This window comes from Typha angustifolia, chromosome 15, assembly GCF_048772165.1.
Source record: "Typha angustifolia cultivar Huaian chromosome 15, ASM4877216v1, whole genome shotgun sequence".
Classification (NCBI taxonomy): domain Eukaryota; kingdom Viridiplantae; phylum Streptophyta; class Magnoliopsida; order Poales; family Typhaceae; genus Typha; species Typha angustifolia.
In genome coordinates, this window is record NC_133253.1 from 8,483,128 (window position 1) to 8,499,807 (window position 16,680).

The window sequence follows — 16,680 nt, forward strand, 5'->3', positions numbered from 1 at the left end:
GACAGGAAGGAGGCATGTTCTTTACACTTGATTACAAATTGTAGCTACTTGTAATAATGCCAATGTTCTTGTAGTTCTTTTAGTTCTTTTTCCTGGATGCTTTTTATGCATGCATGGCTTCATAATGATCCTTTTATCTCATCTTTCAGGTACAAGGCGTTAATAAAACTCTTTGGATGTAGTTTCTAGTACAATTGGCAGAGCTTTGGCGACGAGAAAGATTGTCATATGTGCAAATGATCATTCTATGAGTTGGCCAATCTGGAAGAATGGATGCTGTATGTGAGTTGCTCATTCAAATTTCTAAGAGTAATACTATTCTACCATTGATGATCGATGTTTACCAGTCCTTAGCTCAATATATAATTCATAATTGACTCAGAATAAGGAACTCTTATTTCAAGTCTTTATCCAGGGAATGAATGCCAGGGATGCAGGATACTCAAAATAATAATCACCACATATTAGTCAATACCAAATCAGTGCTTGACAATTATATATCTTTGCAAATATAGTTGTCAATACACTAAAAAAGAAAAAAATCCGAACAGAATAGCCTCAAAGTTTGATATATATATATATATATATAGGTTTAGAGGCTAAACTTAAAACTACACTTGATTGTCACTGCTAATTTAAAAGATTTAAATCCACATATTAAAACTATAAATATATACTTATTTGTTTTCTGGAGTCATCATCATATATTGTAATCACAGTAACGAATTCAAAAAATATCAATCTCTTTTAACCATTTAAACATACGAATTAATAAAAGTCAATTGACCAACAAAACATGAGAGACAAAACGTGCAAGACAAGAAAAATAAATGGACAATAAACACAATAGACAGGAAAGTACCTAATGTTAAGCTTGGACAATATGAACTTATTATTATTTTTTTTTTAAAATAGAGAGAGAATTATAAATAATGCCATACATTTTAATTATATGACAAATAAAAGCATTAGTGAAATCTAACAATAGATAGATAGATAGATAGATAGATTGAGTCTAGCTCAATATTAAATTAACTTAACTATAGAGATTAAATCAAGCCTCTCCAAAAGAATAGAGATAAATTCTGATAAGTTAGAACTAAACCAAGCATTCAAAATAATAAAATCAATCAATCCAGTACTCTGTTATTTAATCTCAAATGTCAGTTAGATGAGTGAGATGAGGGTAATTTAGAAGAACACAGAATTATCATTTAAAATGAATAAAAATATTTTACTTTTTATTACAATCTGTCAAGGGCTTGTTAAATTAACTCTTAGCCTAAGGCCTCTAATTGTAAATAATGAAAAGAAGCCTTTATTTATAATATAGTCATAATTAGGGTTTTTTTAACTTAATTATATTTCATTTTGTCAATTAGCATTAATGAACTTTACATATATAATTTATCTAGATTCTATTATAATAAAATGTATATCATCTATAAAAAAAACATATTTACTTAGTTTTTAAAATTTTAATCTTACTAATGAAAATAATAACTATAATTAAATTGCACAATCTCTGTCAAATTTAGGGTGTTATCTATGAGTTTCTTTAAACACAATAAGATTGCCATTGCAAATATGGATAATTATACTCTCCAATATAAAAAATAATGAAACAAGAAGTTGGTCTCAGAATCCAAAATCCAAGAAAATTTAAGGAACCCAAACTTAATTAATTACATAAAAATTTTCTTAAAGAATTATTTAAGATTTTAAAAGAATGCATTTTTCATATAAGTCATTTTTCAATGACTTTCAAATATAAATCGTTGATTGGATCAACTTAATAACTTTCTTAGCTACTTTTAAATTTCTATAAAATTTAAACTAATTTAGAAAGTATATAAATTTCAACATAAATTAGATACATGATAAATAAATAAAAAAAATTGAAAGACTTAAACTAGTCAAAAACTCTAGAATCTTATATTATAATTGATGTTGTCAAGTCTCTCAATCAATCCATTGGAATTAGTCAATACCAAGTTGGAACAAACCCAATACTCCATTTATATCATTTGGTAAGGTGTTAATTCCTACAACAGCTGGTATTTTTCTCCTCCTATTTTTTAGTTCTAATTCAGAAAGCTACGTATACTTTATCCCATTACTTTTCTCCAAGGCCAAATATATTAATCAACATTAACTCGAAGTTGCTCTCATGACCAATTGTTTATCCTCCTCCCTTTGTCAGCTGGACTCCACCCATGATCCCAAAACTCACACTCCCATCCCTTTATAAATCCATACATTTGAGCACAAAAGCAAAGGAAAAATAGCAAACTAAAGGAGGAGTGGAGAGACGACTGACTCTTCTTCTGCTCTCTCCTAGTTAAATGGAAGGACTAATTCCATTTGTCTACAGGGCTATAGTCCACTACAAGAATGGAGGGCAAACTCCTATGGGGAATCCATTCTTCAATGAATCACCTTCTCTCTCGCCCTCGGCTTCTTACATGCGGCTGGCCGGCGACTCCGGTAGATTCTCGATAGCTTCTGAGATACAATTGTATTCTTCGACGACCACTACCATCACCGCCACTACTAACGGAACGCAGTCTCCTCACTGCTTTCCATGCCACATGGATACAGGGAGGAGCGTGCAAAGGCGTTCGGCGGCGTGCTAGGGTACATAGCAAAGTATACTATATATGAAGAAAATATGATAATTGTCATTTTAATTGAAATGACTAGCTTATCATAATTCTGTCAGTGGTCATCCTTCTTGCTCCCTAAGGTATCTTTTCACTTTGGTGTACTCATGAGGTTTTTTTTTTGGTTAATTTCTTTCTCTTTTCTTTTCTTTTTTTCTTAATAATATATGGCTTTGCAAAAGGAGCTAGCCATGCCACTGAGGTATCAAAGAAGTATGGGGATAAGTGTATGAACTCTGTGTAAATAGTGATTATCTATTGCAATGAAGGATTTATTTCTGTCATACTTTTGTTAATAATCTTCTTCTTTTTCTATTTTGTCATCATGGTATTGGACATTTGGAGGAATACAAATCAAAGCTTTAGACTGTAATACCTGAAACATATCCTCTCTTTTTTCCCTCTATCATTAAATTAATCAAAACAACAAAAGAAGGAGGCTTATCCTCTTAGATAACCACATAAACTGAGGATAAGATCTTCGGTTGGAATTAGTCTTCAGTGATATAATTATCCAAACATGGGGTAATGAAATCGGAAAGCATAAAGCTATAATAAATGATCCTGTGACAATGATTGTAATTATAATATTTGAATAGTGGATCTTTGTATTATTTTTCCAAATCACTGTCTATTGCTGAATGGTAGATTAAGAATATGATATGGATTGCTTGACCAAGTTAATGACAAGTTAAGTGAGATTAATTATCACTATCCTTTGTCCATAATCTTCTCTTCCCCTTCCCCTTCTCTATTAAGATATATATGTTGTTCTAGAGAACATCATTGGACTCAACTACATGAATTCATCTTAATCAACCAAAATAATTATAGACGGAAAAGGGATAGCTCACTATAGGAACAAGTCACTCTAGTAAGTACCAACTAAATTACCAATTAAATTATAATCAAATAATTAAAGAGGCTCATGTTGTACGGGTATTTTTAAATTTGAATTCTAATTACACTAGTTTAACCAAGACATATTAAGTTTTCGTTTATCAAACAAGAAATAATGTTAGGTATTTTGGTGAAAGGGATGAATCTAAGGAATAGGTGGTTTGTGAACCTTTCTTAAGAAGGTGGATACAATGTTTAAAATGTAATATATATATATATATATATATTGTTATTATGTTATCTATAGTTTAATCTTTTTAAGCCAAGTAATTATATAACATGGTATAGCTAGATTTTATAGAGCCATTACTAGTTATCAATTCTTGTTGAACAAGGACCTAGAAGAATGAATATGTCTTCTTTTATAAGAATTAACAAACATTGTGTCCTATTATTTTACTCCAACTGTGGAGGCTATAGAGTTTATTTTGAACTACTTTAAGTTTGTCCTAATTTTATTTTATACATCTCCCATATTTTAAAATTTAAATACGAGACTAAGTGCTTTTAAAATCACTTAAATAGTTATTTGTATACAAATTTAAATTATCTATTATATAAATTACTTTCTGGTTCGACAATTAAATCGTTGAATAGAAAAATAGTTTATATGGAAAAGGAATTTTCAAAGAGTTAGGTAATTTTTTTTTTTTGACGGTTTTAAAAATTTTCATATATAAGTTGTTAATTCAGTCGGCAATCTTATATTTAAAAATTATTATCCCAGTCATCTATTTTTAAAATACACCTAATATTATTTTTAAGTGGTGAAGGGTACTAAACGCTTAAAAAAAACTTGGGAGGACAAAGTTTGGCCAAAAACTCCAAGCTATAACAAGGAAACTTGTGTGGAATCCAATTAGCTAGTTTCAATGAATTCCTCCATGTACATGTCCTCTCCTACTCAAATAGGCCAATGCCTTGGCATTTAATAAGGTTGGTAGTCACACATAAGCAACCAAAAAACACCTACCTAATTCCCATTTGAGTACATTAATTGCATAGATTAAAAAAAGAGAGAAGGCATTGAAAGAGATATATAGATACAATTAAAAGACAGGATCCACCACTGCTATGCAATTTGTCAAAGGCCAAGGATAAGAATTGCTCCAGTTTTGGCCTCCACCAAAAGGAATTTGCATTGGATGGTGATGCTTTTGCTGCTCATCACTATCATCTCTATTGGTTTCTCTCATTGACCAACTTGTCCTACTCAATGTATTTCCTTCTGAGCAGCTTCCACTTTGATTTGATATTTGAAATTTATTATTATTATAACTTGAATGATTTCTCTTTGGTACCAAATTTTGACTTTTTGGTCCTATGATATTGTTGTTGGTGGGTCTTCAAGTTGAATTTTAAAAAAATAAATAAATGATTTGTGATTATAAATAGTAAGATATTTGTTTTGGATGATAGCTAGGTGAGCCTTAGACAATATTATTGAAGTTACAAACTTTGCTACATAAGAAATACTTAGGGCTGTCAAAATAAACGAGCAGCTCGGGCTCGGCTCGGGCTCGGCTCGTCTGAAGCTCGGGCTCGGCTCGGCTCGTTGTGAGCTGAGCCGAGCCTGAGCCTAAATTTGAGGCTCGAAATTAATTTCGAGCCGAGCCTGAGCTTGAGTTGGCTCGCTCAGGCTCAGCTCGATATGCTCGGTTTATATAAAAAAATTAGTATTCACAATCACACAGCTTAAATTTCCCAAATCTTACCATCACTCAGTTGCGCCTCGTCGTCTTCCTCCTCAAGCCATCGCCGCCTCGTCCTTCTCCTTCGGTCGCCGCCTCGTCCTCCTCATTAATTGGTCGCCGCCTCGTCCTCCTCATTAATCGGTCACCGCCTCGTCCTCCTCCTCAAGCCATCGCCACCTCGTCCTCCTCAATCGGTTGCCGCCTCGTCCTCCTCATCCAGCCGTCGCCGCCTCGTCCTCCATTGGCAAGCCGCGCATCATCCCGATGGAGGAGAGCCTCGTCGGAGGGGAGTAGAAAGTAGTCTTCTCCTTCGTCACTGCCCTCATCGACGAGCTCGAGAAGCTTTGCCTCCCCCTCGCTGTGCCCCTAGGAGGTCTCCCCCCACCACCGCCGTCGTTGCCACCACCGAAATATGAGGAGAAGAGAGCTGAGGGTTTCGTGGAGGATCTGCTATTTGGACTTGTGATTTGTTGATCTCTTTGGTCATGGTGGGTTTAGAGTATTTGGTATTTTGGTTTGATTGATTCGAGATGCAGTTTTGAGGGAGAAGCTGAAGAAGATCCTAGCGTCGGACTTCTTCACCACCATCCATTTCACCACTGCCATTGCCTCCTCCTCCTCCTCCTCTAATAAAGCTCGGGCTCGGCTCAAGCTTGATCCGAGCTCGGTCTGGCTCGGCTCGAGCTCGGCTCGAGTTGAATAGAGCCGAGCTTGAGCCTAAATTTGAGGCTCGAAATTAATTTCAAGCCGAGCCTGAGCTAGAGTCGGCTCACTCAGGCTCGGCTCGTTTACACCCCTAGAAATACTACACATTAATGCCATTAGTCAATACAATCTCAGGTATCTTGTTTGAGCTTATATATTCTCAGCACTATATATATATATCACAAGTTTCTAAGTTACATATAGATTAGATAAGAGGTTTAGTCTTTTCAAATACATAGATTAAATAATTATACACAATCTTCTCAAGAAATAGATCTAATTATTTACATATTTGTGCTTCAGAACATAATTGACGTATTCGAACGTAATCGGGCGCGTTTGAACGCACCGCGGATTAAGTTAGGGATGTTAGGGTAGTTTGGGATTTTTTTATGTTAATTATGGAGTCTTTAAGGTGAGCCTCTATATTTATGTGGAGGAAACCCTAATTGAGATTATTATTATATGGACTGGAATTGGCTTTAGCCTCATTTTCTTCTCTCTTGACTCTAGCCATTGGCATCCTCTCTCATCTCCTTCCTTCCACCGCTCAAGTCTTTGGTCGACCTCTTCTAGCCTTTAACCTCTCTCTTCCACAACAACTTTTCCCCTTTCACACCAAGAACTAATACTAGCATCTATCAAGCTAGGATCTAAGTTTCGGAACCGTTGCGGATCGGATTAGACCGGTTCGTAACACATTCACAAGAGGAATCGAATCGATGATCTTTGTTGTAAGTGAATAAGACTCAATCACTAAACTATGGTGGTAATAAATATAGCTGTTATTCGTTAAGAAGTACCCAATTGGAGTAGATTCTTCCTAATCAGTTGGTCGTAATTTGAAAATAATGAAATGATTTGGCAATTTGGGGGAAAAAAAGCCAAATTGAGGACTACTGGAAATTCCTACAGTCGAACCTATAGAGGATCTAGGCCTCCTATAGGTTAAGAAATATTTTTCTAAAAAGCTTTGAATTAGGTTAAGAAGAATGTCACATCTCAACTCTTCTTCTTATTCTATTTTTATTTTGAAAAAAATAAGTAAGTAAACAATCCATTAAGTACTAAGTAGATAATTAAGTTATGAACTCATTATTAAATCAATCCATTTCATAAGTAGTAGTTGCCGATGATAAATCAAACTAGTTAGATCATGAGCAAAAGTATTATTATTCATCTAAAAAAAAATATCTATGAATCATAAATTATAGAGAAATCATTCAATTCCACAAGTCGTTCTAATGTCACGATTGAATGTTAAGTGGAATATTATTTATAATTATGTATGAATTAATATAGGTTAGAATGATTAGCCAAAGTATTGTTTAGCCTACTAATTTATCAACATCATGATATGACAATTAAGAGGTTCTATGAATTCTTTTTCTATACCCCCTTAATTAAATTGATATTGATGATTTCTAATGGTTTGTGTGAAGAGAATAAGAAAGGGAATAATAATACTTGGGCTGAATGAGATTCCATGAGGCAGTCACTATTTAGACAAATATTTGATATAAAAAAATTGAGTAAAATATGAAGAACAAATTAGTATTCAAATTGTGATATATTTGGACAAACAAAGTCAAAGCTTAAATTGTCTTTCAATGAGAGCTGAAGCATAAAACAAATTAGTAGAATATCAGCCCACAAGTCAACACCAAAGCCAACAGAATAAAATTTAATTCCTAAGTGGTAGGTGGAATACGAGATAAGGTTCCAATTCTTAGCTGCTAATTATCTAAATCTCTTCCTCTAATTAAAGATAATTTCATAAATCACATCTTATATATTTTTTTTCTATTTTCTAATTAATACCGAAATTAATTTTTTTTAAATATTTTTATATAACACTCGGAGTTAACTTGACGTAACTATAACTAAATAGAAGAGTACCATCAAAATAAATATTTTGTTAAAATATATAACTGAATAATTTATAAATTACTTATATTTGTCATTTTCTGTCTCCAATTTTTTTTCTAAGCCGTCGAGATTATTGCCTAAATTATCGGAGTTTTGCAAACGTCATGACCATCGGAGGTTGAAAAACCTTGTCTTTGAAAGTTATAGTAGTTTCCTTTGCAATAGGATGCTGCCGTCAAAGGTTTAAAAATAAGGTATAGTTTAGGGAAGGGGATTTAATTTCTATCAAATAAGTTTAGTTTGGAGAAAAAATTCTTTCGATTTTGTTAGTGTTGGTTCGATTAGAACTTGGAGCGACGCGGGCATACAGAGTGGGCAATTCTCTATTTCTATGTATTTTAAACTTGAATACTTTAATTTTATTTTGTGTTAGCTATTGTTAGACAATAATAAAAGAAAATTAGATCGAATTACACACGGGTAAAATGTAATTAAGCAACAAAAAGAGAAAAATTATACAGTGGTTTGAGGTTGGACAATTGGTATATAGATGTGTGAAATCATAGTCTCTTCCCCAGATTTCAATTTTCCTTAGTCAAGAGTCAAACTCCAACCTTCAGAAAAGAAATCAACAAACATACACCCTTTGAGTTGACCGAAAGGGAGGAACAGAGGAAGACTCTGTAGACACCCCCATCGAGATGCACCCATCCATGATCCATCCCAACTTCCAATATTTAATACCTCTGCCTCTCACATGTTATTGAATGCTTTAAAAACAAATTCCCGTCTCTCTTCTCTCTTCTCTCTTCTCTCTGTTTCTCTGTTTCTCTGTCTCTCTCTCTCTCTCCCTCCCATGGCCGCCTCTCTTCATCCCCTCTTCTTCTTGTTCTTCGTCTTCCTCCTAATCCCATCCATGGTGCATGCGAAGGTTTGCCCTCCATGTGGGTCGACCCCAGTCCCCTTCCCTTTATCCACCTCTCCCACCTGCGGCGATCCCTCTTACTCAATCCTTTGCTCCAAAAACAACAACAATTCCACGCTCTTGTTTCAATCGCTTAACTCCACTTACCGCATCACCTCCATCTCCCCCGCCAGCCAACGCCTCGTCATCGCCCCCTCCCTCTTCCTCTCCCCCTCCTCCTGCGTCTCCTCTGACCTCGCCTCCAACGGCATCCAGCTCAACTCCACCCTCCCTTTCAACGTCACCGGCAGCAACACCATCATGCTCCTCAACTGCACCTCCCAGCTCCTCCTCTCCCCGCTCAACTGCTCTTCCAACTCCCTCTGCCACATCTACGCCTCCGCCGCCTCCTCCTCCGCCGCCGCCTGCCGCTCCCTCCCCCTCTGCTGCACCTTCGTCGCCGGGGGCTCCTCCACCTCCTACGCCGTGCGGGTCGCCGCGGTGTCCTGCTCGGCGTACCGAAGCTTCGTTGACCTGGATCCGACCCGGCCAGCGGCCACGTGGGGGGACCGGGCCGGGGTGGAGCTGCAGTGGGCGTCGCCTCGGGAGCCGATCTGCCGGTCGCATGCGGACTGCGAGGATGGGGTCAATGCGACCTGCACGGTGGACCCCGCAGCCAACGGGGTCAAGCGCTGCTTCTGCGTTAGTGGGCTCGTGTGGAACCCCATCGCTGGCACGTGTGCTCCCAGTGAGTATCCAACGCCCCCCTTTAATTTTGTCTCTCTTTCTTTCTTGATTGATTTAATTGATTGGGATTTGGTTGCTTTGTAATGTAGATGTGACGGATTGCGCCGCCAGCGCAGGAGGGTGCGGTGGATCGACCAACCATGGGCCGCTAATCGCAGGCTAGTTTCTTTCTTGTACTCGGTTTTAAGATAGATAGATAGGTAGGTAGAGACCAAGAAGGTTGACCAGAAGCTAGTAAAAGGAGATTGATTTTCTTAGTTGTCATAACCTAACCTGGCTAGCTAGTAATTAGTGAGTATTAATTATGTATGCGCGCACGACAGCCTGCATTTATTTGTATAAATTTAATTTGACCTCAAGTTAGTTGGGCCGTAGTTTAAAACAGAGGAGGAGAGGTAGATAATAATATGTTATATCTTGCGTTGGATTAGGATAGAGAGTAGTACTCTTTTAACATTATTCTACAATATATTCATTCATTCAGGCCTGGTGTCTGGTCTTAGCGTGGTCCTGCTTGCGATCGTGGCCGGCCTCCTGCTCTACCGCCGGCAACGCCGCATCCGCCAGGCCCGCGAGCGCCTCACCAAGGAGCGCGAGGAGATCCTCAACGCCAACAACATGAGCGGCCGCTCCGCCAAGAATTTCACCGGCAAGGAGATCAAGCGCGCCACGGCCAACTTCTCCCCCGCCAACCTCCTCGGCACGGGCGGCTTCGGCGAGGTCTACAAGGGCGTCCTCGACGACGGCACCCTTGTCGCCGTCAAGTGTGCGAAGCTCGGGAACACCAAGTCGACCGACCAGGTCCTGAACGAGGTCCGGATCCTCTCCCAGGTCAACCACCGCAGCCTTGTCCGCCTACTCGGCTGCTGCGTCGACCTCGAGCAGCCCCTCATGGTGTACGAGTTCATTCCCAACGGCACCCTCTACGACCACCTCCACGGCCTCCGCCCCCTCCTCCCCTGGCGCCGCCGCCTCTCCATCGCCCACCACACCGCCGAGGGCCTCGCCTACCTCCACTCCTCCGCCGTCCCCCCCATCTACCACCGCGACGTCAAGTCCAGCAACATCCTCCTCGACGACAAGCTCAATGCCAAGGTCTCCGACTTCGGCCTCTCCCGCCTCGCCGAGCCCGGCCTCAGCCACGTCTCCACCTGCGCCCAGGGGACCCTTGGCTACCTAGACCCGGAGTACTACCGCAACTACCAGCTCACCGACAAGAGCGACGTGTACAGCTTCGGCGTCGTGCTCTTGGAGCTGCTGACTTCGCAGAAGGCGATCGACTTCGGCAGGGAGTCGGACGACGTGAACCTGGTGGTGTACGCGCAGAGGAAGGTGGAGGAGGAGAGGATGATGGAGATCGTGGATGGGGCGCTCAAGGAAGGCGCGAGCCAGGTGGAGTTGGACACCATTAAAGCGTTGGGGTTCTTGGCGATGGGTTGCTTGGAGGAAAGGAGGCAAAACCGGCCATCCATGAAGGAGATAGCGGAGGAGATCGAGTATATTATGAGCATTGAATCTGCAGGTGGTGCCGACCAGAAACTGCAACTTATATAATGCGTCACTTCAAACTGTTTGCATGTCACCTAGCTAGGCTCAATTTTTTAGGTTGTTTAAATCCCGAGCTTCTGGTTCAATCGTCATCTAAGTTTTGTAGTTATATCCTAACATCTAAGGTAAGCTCATGTGTACGTAGCATGCGACTTTTAAATATCTAAAACTAATAGAGCACTCAGACACAGCAAAGCTTGCATATTTCCATTATGGTAAGCAAAAGTTACACAAGGATATAATTTTATTAAGCCGTCTACATACGTACCGATTGTTCATCAAAAAAGAAAAGAAAAAGAAAACCCATATGAAGGTATAAATAGAGTACACCTATTCCTGATGTACTAAAGTTGCACGAGTCCTAATCACAACTAGTGCAGAGAAGAAGCTCAACAGCCCTGAAGCCAGTGCCATAATTCCAGAGATTAATGCCTTTCTACAAGCACCCTGTATAGATTGGCACATTCCAGTATCTCTTGTAAGAAAAATTGCCACACCTAGTGAAGAGAATGCCGCTGCAAGTGTCAGATGCGCAGTTACCTAGAAATTGCAGGTGATTGATCATAAGTCATAGCAAACTTAGGTATGTGTGAAGAAACAAGAGTCATGTAGTAATTAATTCCGGGTACGATATGAGCTTGCATGTATTTACCCAGTCACCAATTGCTAAGATTGTGAGAAGACTGCGATCCTGAAGATTTACTCTAACCCTCAAGTTGTTGATATCGTAGCAGACGAATGCAAAGGTCCACAGGACTGGAATGACCATTGCAAGTGCGGATAAGCTGAAATCAAACATTATTAAGTGTTAATAAATGGAGAAGAGAAGTACTTGAACACTGTATATTCTGTCCGCCGAGGAAAACTGTTCAATCGTATGAAGGCGACTGATGCAGCAGCGAGGAGGCACCTCGCCAGCCTAATTGACAACCCAACTCGTGTGCCAGGGCCACCCGCCATTCTCGTCAGCTTCCTCACTACTTCTCGGAGGCACTACAAGTGAAAGAGATAATATATATATATATATATATATATATATATATATATATATATATAACACAAGCGGTGTCTTGAGGTTTAAGATTTCGATGAGAGTTGGAAGGCATTAAGATTAAAGTGCGTGTGTTTCTCATTTGGGAGATGGGAGTTTGTCTTGTGGTTTAAGATTTCTAGTTAATGCGAAGCATGGATAAATGTATATATGCCTACAGATATAAATATATAAGCTTCGTATTCGGAAATATAACTGCAATATTTATTCCACACATTTATATAATCAAATAATTTCAATCTAGGGTTTAGATATATACGCGTTTTTAGGTTTTTTTTCACTAGCAAATGATCTAATACTTACTGTATGATACTTGCAACAAAATGTCTGACTTTAAATACCAATTAATGCGTCATTCAACAGCTAGCCCATAATTTATTAATCTATATATATAGTACTGCTCATCAAACATTGGGATATATATATCCATAAGCTTATCAGCAACCAAGGATGGACAAAACCATGGCGATCGAGAAAGTTTATCTCAATGCATTGGTGGTGGCTTTGGGCACTTAGGGTTGCAAACAGGGCAGATTTCCAAGCAGGCTGACCTCTCCCAGTAGCACGGCTGGCCAACCAGTGCCAAACAGCAATAGCATCTGCCTCCTCCTTCGCATCTCCAACTTGCACATGGCTTGAAACTCAATTTGATCTCCTCCTTCATGCCTGTGGCTTCTTCACTTTTCTCACTCAATCCCTCGCTTACGCTCGTAATCTCGCGGCCTAATTAATTTGAAAGCCATCAAAATACAACAACAACAAGAAGAAGAAGAAGAAGAAGAAGAAGAAGTTAATGTTATTTAACTTATTTTCTCAGGTGTTATTTAAGACGTTGTTTGGAAACACCAGATCCGTGGAATTCTATTGATTTAATATTCACTGTATTTGGATACTTTCGTATCAAAATTAACCATCATTTTGTCATGTTCTTATTAATGCCTAAGTATAAAATACAGAAAAAGAAACATAATAAATTGAGTTTCTCTCTCTGTCTATCTCTTTCCAAATAACATGATTCAATGGATTTCAATTATATTATCCTTTAAATAGAGAAATTCATTTCCAAATAAAATAAATTGAATTATGCCTAAATGAAATCAATTATATTTCTATATAGAATTAGTTGTGCTGAGTTTGAATCCAAATACTAATTACTTTCCTTCTACTTCCTAATGTTTAGTACAAATGAAAATAAGTTATCTCCATACATGGGAATATATTTATCTATAAAAAAACTTGTGACCATATTTGTAATTTTTCTATTTCTGAACTCAGACCTAATAATAATAATAATAATAATAATGTTATATATCATTAGAAAATATATAGCTCATATGATTTTCTTTAAAAAAAAATAGGAATTAATCTTTTAATTAAGCCAATTGGCAAAAAATATGAAGACTTCAATTTTTTTGCATGTATCTCTTAAAACATTTAACTCTTTGCATAGATATCTCTTAAAAATTCATCGCTTTTATATGCATAGCTATGAAACATAATCAACCGATTAAGGTTTCATCAAGTTAATCATCAGAAAAAGATAATATTCTTAATTTCATTCTCTAAATTACTAAATTTTTAACTCATAGTTGTCGAAAAGGTAACCTCTCTAACGGATCTACATAAAAACTATGAGTTTTAAAGAGTATAGACGGAAATAAGAAACTTTGAAGAGAAAAATATATACAAAAATAATATAAATATATATGCAATGAAGTAAGATATGACTTTTATAAAAACATCTATGAGCAGTAAAGATTATACTTACACTGATGAAGAGCAACTAGACTCGCTAGAAGTGAGAGGAAAAGAGCCACACGGGTGACCTCCATCCTAGTCATGGCTCTCAAAGGGTTGCTACTTATCTTTTCTATGGATAATAAAAACCTTCACCAGGGCAGGGCAGGGCAGGGCAGGGCAGGGGTTTTATACACCATCATTCTCTAAAACCAGTAGGGAAATTTTCCAAATGTAGAAGAAACCTCAGGCCTATTTGCAAGTTGTGACACCTTGTCATAATTATTCTATCTCTCATTCCTTGCTTGAGATTAATACCATAATGTCAATAATATGTATTAATTATTGCATTAAAGATGATACCATTTAGAGTTTGGAGGGATACATCTCTTCAATCCTCTCTTCAGCTAAATTCAAACGTAGGCAATTTTTTTTTAACACAAATATGATTCGACTATTAAATAATTTATATATTTAGTAATATAAATATAATTTGTTTATGAAATAGGTAATAAGAAACGACTAATATAACGTGTTTAATAAATGAAGCACAATAATTTATAATTAGCATAAAAAATATTAATATAGGGTTAAATTATGGGTGAAAACGAGTCGGATTAACCCGCCATCCGACCCGACTCGGATCGGATTCGGATAAAAAATTCTTATCCGATTCGGATACGGATAGAATTTTTGAAAAAAATTCGGATACAAATTCAGATACGGGTGGGATATAATTTTTGGATTCAGATACGGATATCGGATATCCGTTTATCCGCATATTTTTTTAAATGATTTATAGTTTTTAGTTTGCTTATTTAAATAGTAAATATTAATATTGTTACTAATAATACTTTATATATTATTTATGGAGATTAATTTCTATAATTTTATATATTTGACATACAAAAAAAATTATTTGTTATAAAACTCTTAATAATTTTGTGTTAATTATATTTAAATAAAATATTATAATTATTTTAAATTCAATCAATATCCGTTGATCCTTTATCTGAAAATTATCCGTATCCGTTTAGTTAGAATATGGTTTTAAATTTTACTATCCGTTCAATATCAGACTAAAAATATGGACTCGGATATGGATCGAGCACTATCCGATCTGAACTCCGTGTATCTATCTTGCACTTGGAATGAGAATATTTTTACCATCATAATTTTTTTTATCACTATATCATATTGAAGTATCTTAAATAATTTTTTTTTATTTCCATTAAATAAATATGTATTCAGGAAAAGAAAAAGTTTGGGAGGGTAGTTTGGTCAAAAACTCGCTCTCCTGCTTAAACCCTGATACCCGAACACTTCTCTAGAACCCTAGCTCTCATTCCCTTGTCTCCTCCTACGACCATGGCGTTCCTTCGCGCCGCTCTCCGCCGTGCGTCCTCCTCCGCCACCGCTCTCGCTCTTCGTGGCGTCGCTGGGAGCACCCATCGATCTCTCCACCCCTCCTCTCTCCTCCGTTCCCTTCCTCCGATGTCCCGGGCCGCTCCTTTCTCTACTGCTGTGGCGAAGAAGCCGAGCTCCGGCTCTACCCTCCTCCGTGTCATCGACTCCGAGATCAAGTGCGCCGAGGAGTGCGACGACCACGACCGGGTGAGAAACACCTTGTTCCCCTTTTCCCATCATCTCTATTTCGGAATCGCAAAATACTGAGATCATTTGCATCAATTCGCAACAAAAAAAGAAAAAAGAAGCTTTTTTTTTGGATTTCCTTTGGCAGTACTCAAGATATATCAAATTCAAATCCTAAACTTGACAACACTTATGCATTATTTTAGTACTTGTAGTGGTAGGACTAATGTATTGAGAGTTGATAGATATGAAATTAGACTAATAAAGAGAGGAAGTTAAATCAAATTAAAATTGAGATGGCAATTTTTGGACAATACCTAAAGATGACAGATGACAATACCTAAAGATGGGATTTTTGGATTTCTCTTGTCTTCGTTGTGGGCTTATGTTCGACAAAGATTTGTCATTCGAGATGGCAATGGTCGAGTATTCTACTACTTATGTTTGCACTGTAACAGGTAGAGGAAATACCAAAGGGATTCCCTTTTGAGATCAAAGATGACAAGGGAATGAATATAATTACCCTGAGGAGAAGCTATCAGCGTGAGGAAATTGAGGTTGTAGTTTCAATGCCCAGCCTTGTCACGGGAGAGGAGCCGGACAACGACAGAGAGGCTGATGATGATGAGGATGGGGATGACAAGGACAATGAGAAGCCCAGTCAGTCTAGCATTCCACTGACTGTTAATGTATCCAAGGGAGAGGGGCCAAGTTTGGAATTCAACTGCACGGCATATCCAGATGAGATTGTGATCGATAGCATGTCTGTGAGGGAAAATAATCCATCTGAGGAAGAGATGATTGCCTATGAAGGCCCTGACTTCAAGTAAGCTTATTATTCTCTTACACAACTATTTGGAATGAACGTTCAGGTGCACTAGATCGATTAGCTTCTTTAGAAGAAGTAATAACTGATTTATTGTTCTTCTTTGTCTATTGTAGTGATCTGGATGAGAACCTGCAGAAAGCTTTTCACAAGTATTTGGAGATACGAGGGATCTCACCCATGACTACCAACTTCTTGCATGAATACATGATAAACAAAGATAGCCGAGAGTATTTGCATTGGCTGAAGAATTTGAAGCAGTTCTTTGAGAAGTGAGAATTTTGAGAGGTCTGCCAACAAGAGGGAGCATGTTCTTTACACTTGATTACAAAGTTTAGCTACTTGTAATAATGCAATTGGTTAGATGACTTACGGCATATGTTACTCTGATCACTATATCCCTCAGATGAGTTCTGATGTTATTTGAATTCACTGCTTTCCTA

The 16,680-nt window shown here is 37.8% G+C and overlaps 3 protein-coding genes across 3 annotated transcripts; 2 read left to right on the top strand and 1 right to left on the bottom strand.

Moving 5' to 3' along the window:
• Positions 1 to 8,430: 8,430 nt before the first annotated feature.
• Positions 8,431 to 11,225, top strand: LOC140777474 (wall-associated receptor kinase-like 20). The gene is made up of 3 exons (XM_073121613.1): positions 8,431 to 9,483; positions 9,572 to 9,640; positions 9,967 to 11,225. Exons 1-3 carry the CDS (start codon positions 8,589 to 8,591, stop codon positions 11,034 to 11,036), a joined length of 2,034 nt encoding a protein of 677 aa, XP_072977714.1. The 5' UTR covers positions 8,431 to 8,588; the 3' UTR covers positions 11,037 to 11,225.
• A 135-nt stretch (positions 11,226 to 11,360) lies between these two features.
• Positions 11,361 to 11,990, bottom strand: LOC140779391 (CASP-like protein 5B1). Its single transcript, XM_073124425.1, has 3 exons — positions 11,863 to 11,990; positions 11,683 to 11,815; positions 11,361 to 11,570 (listed from the first exon to the last, which is right to left on the bottom strand). The coding sequence occupies exons 1-3, from the start codon at positions 11,988 to 11,990 to the stop codon at positions 11,361 to 11,363; spliced, it is 471 nt and encodes a 156-aa protein (XP_072980526.1).
• A 3,145-nt stretch (positions 11,991 to 15,135) lies between these two features.
• Positions 15,136 to 16,680, top strand: LOC140777475 (uncharacterized protein At2g39795, mitochondrial-like). The gene is made up of 3 exons (XM_073121615.1): positions 15,136 to 15,432; positions 15,870 to 16,237; positions 16,354 to 16,680. Exons 1-3 carry the CDS (start codon positions 15,187 to 15,189, stop codon positions 16,511 to 16,513), a joined length of 774 nt encoding a protein of 257 aa, XP_072977716.1. The 5' UTR covers positions 15,136 to 15,186; the 3' UTR covers positions 16,514 to 16,680.

Excerpts from the sequence above, each read along its gene's own strand:
- LOC140777475 (XM_073121615.1), top strand. The coding sequence starts at position 15,187 with ATGGCGTTCCTTCGCGCCGCTCTCCGCCGTGCGTCCTCCTCCGCCACC. Across the intron at positions 15,433-15,869 it reads AGTGCGACGACCACGACCGG|GTAGAGGAAATACCAAAGGG; the intron begins GTGAGAAACACC and ends GCACTGTAACAG. Across the intron at positions 16,238-16,353 it reads TATGAAGGCCCTGACTTCAA|TGATCTGGATGAGAACCTGC; the intron begins GTAAGCTTATTA and ends TGTCTATTGTAG.
- LOC140777474 (XM_073121613.1), top strand. The coding sequence starts at position 8,589 with ATGTTATTGAATGCTTTAAAAACAAATTCCCGTCTCTCTTCTCTCTTC. Across the intron at positions 9,484-9,571 it reads CGCTGGCACGTGTGCTCCCA|ATGTGACGGATTGCGCCGCC; the intron begins GTGAGTATCCAA and ends TTTGTAATGTAG. Across the intron at positions 9,641-9,966 it reads CCATGGGCCGCTAATCGCAG|GCCTGGTGTCTGGTCTTAGC; the intron begins GCTAGTTTCTTT and ends TCATTCATTCAG.
- LOC140779391 (XM_073124425.1), bottom strand. The coding sequence starts at position 11,990 with ATGGCGGGTGGCCCTGGCACACGAGTTGGGTTGTCAATTAGGCTGGCG. Across the intron at positions 11,816-11,862 it reads ACAGAATATACAGTGTTCAA|CTTATCCGCACTTGCAATGG; the intron begins GTACTTCTCTTC and ends GTTTGATTTCAG. Across the intron at positions 11,571-11,682 it reads TCTTAGCAATTGGTGACTGG|GTAACTGCGCATCTGACACT; the intron begins GTAAATACATGC and ends TGCAATTTCTAG.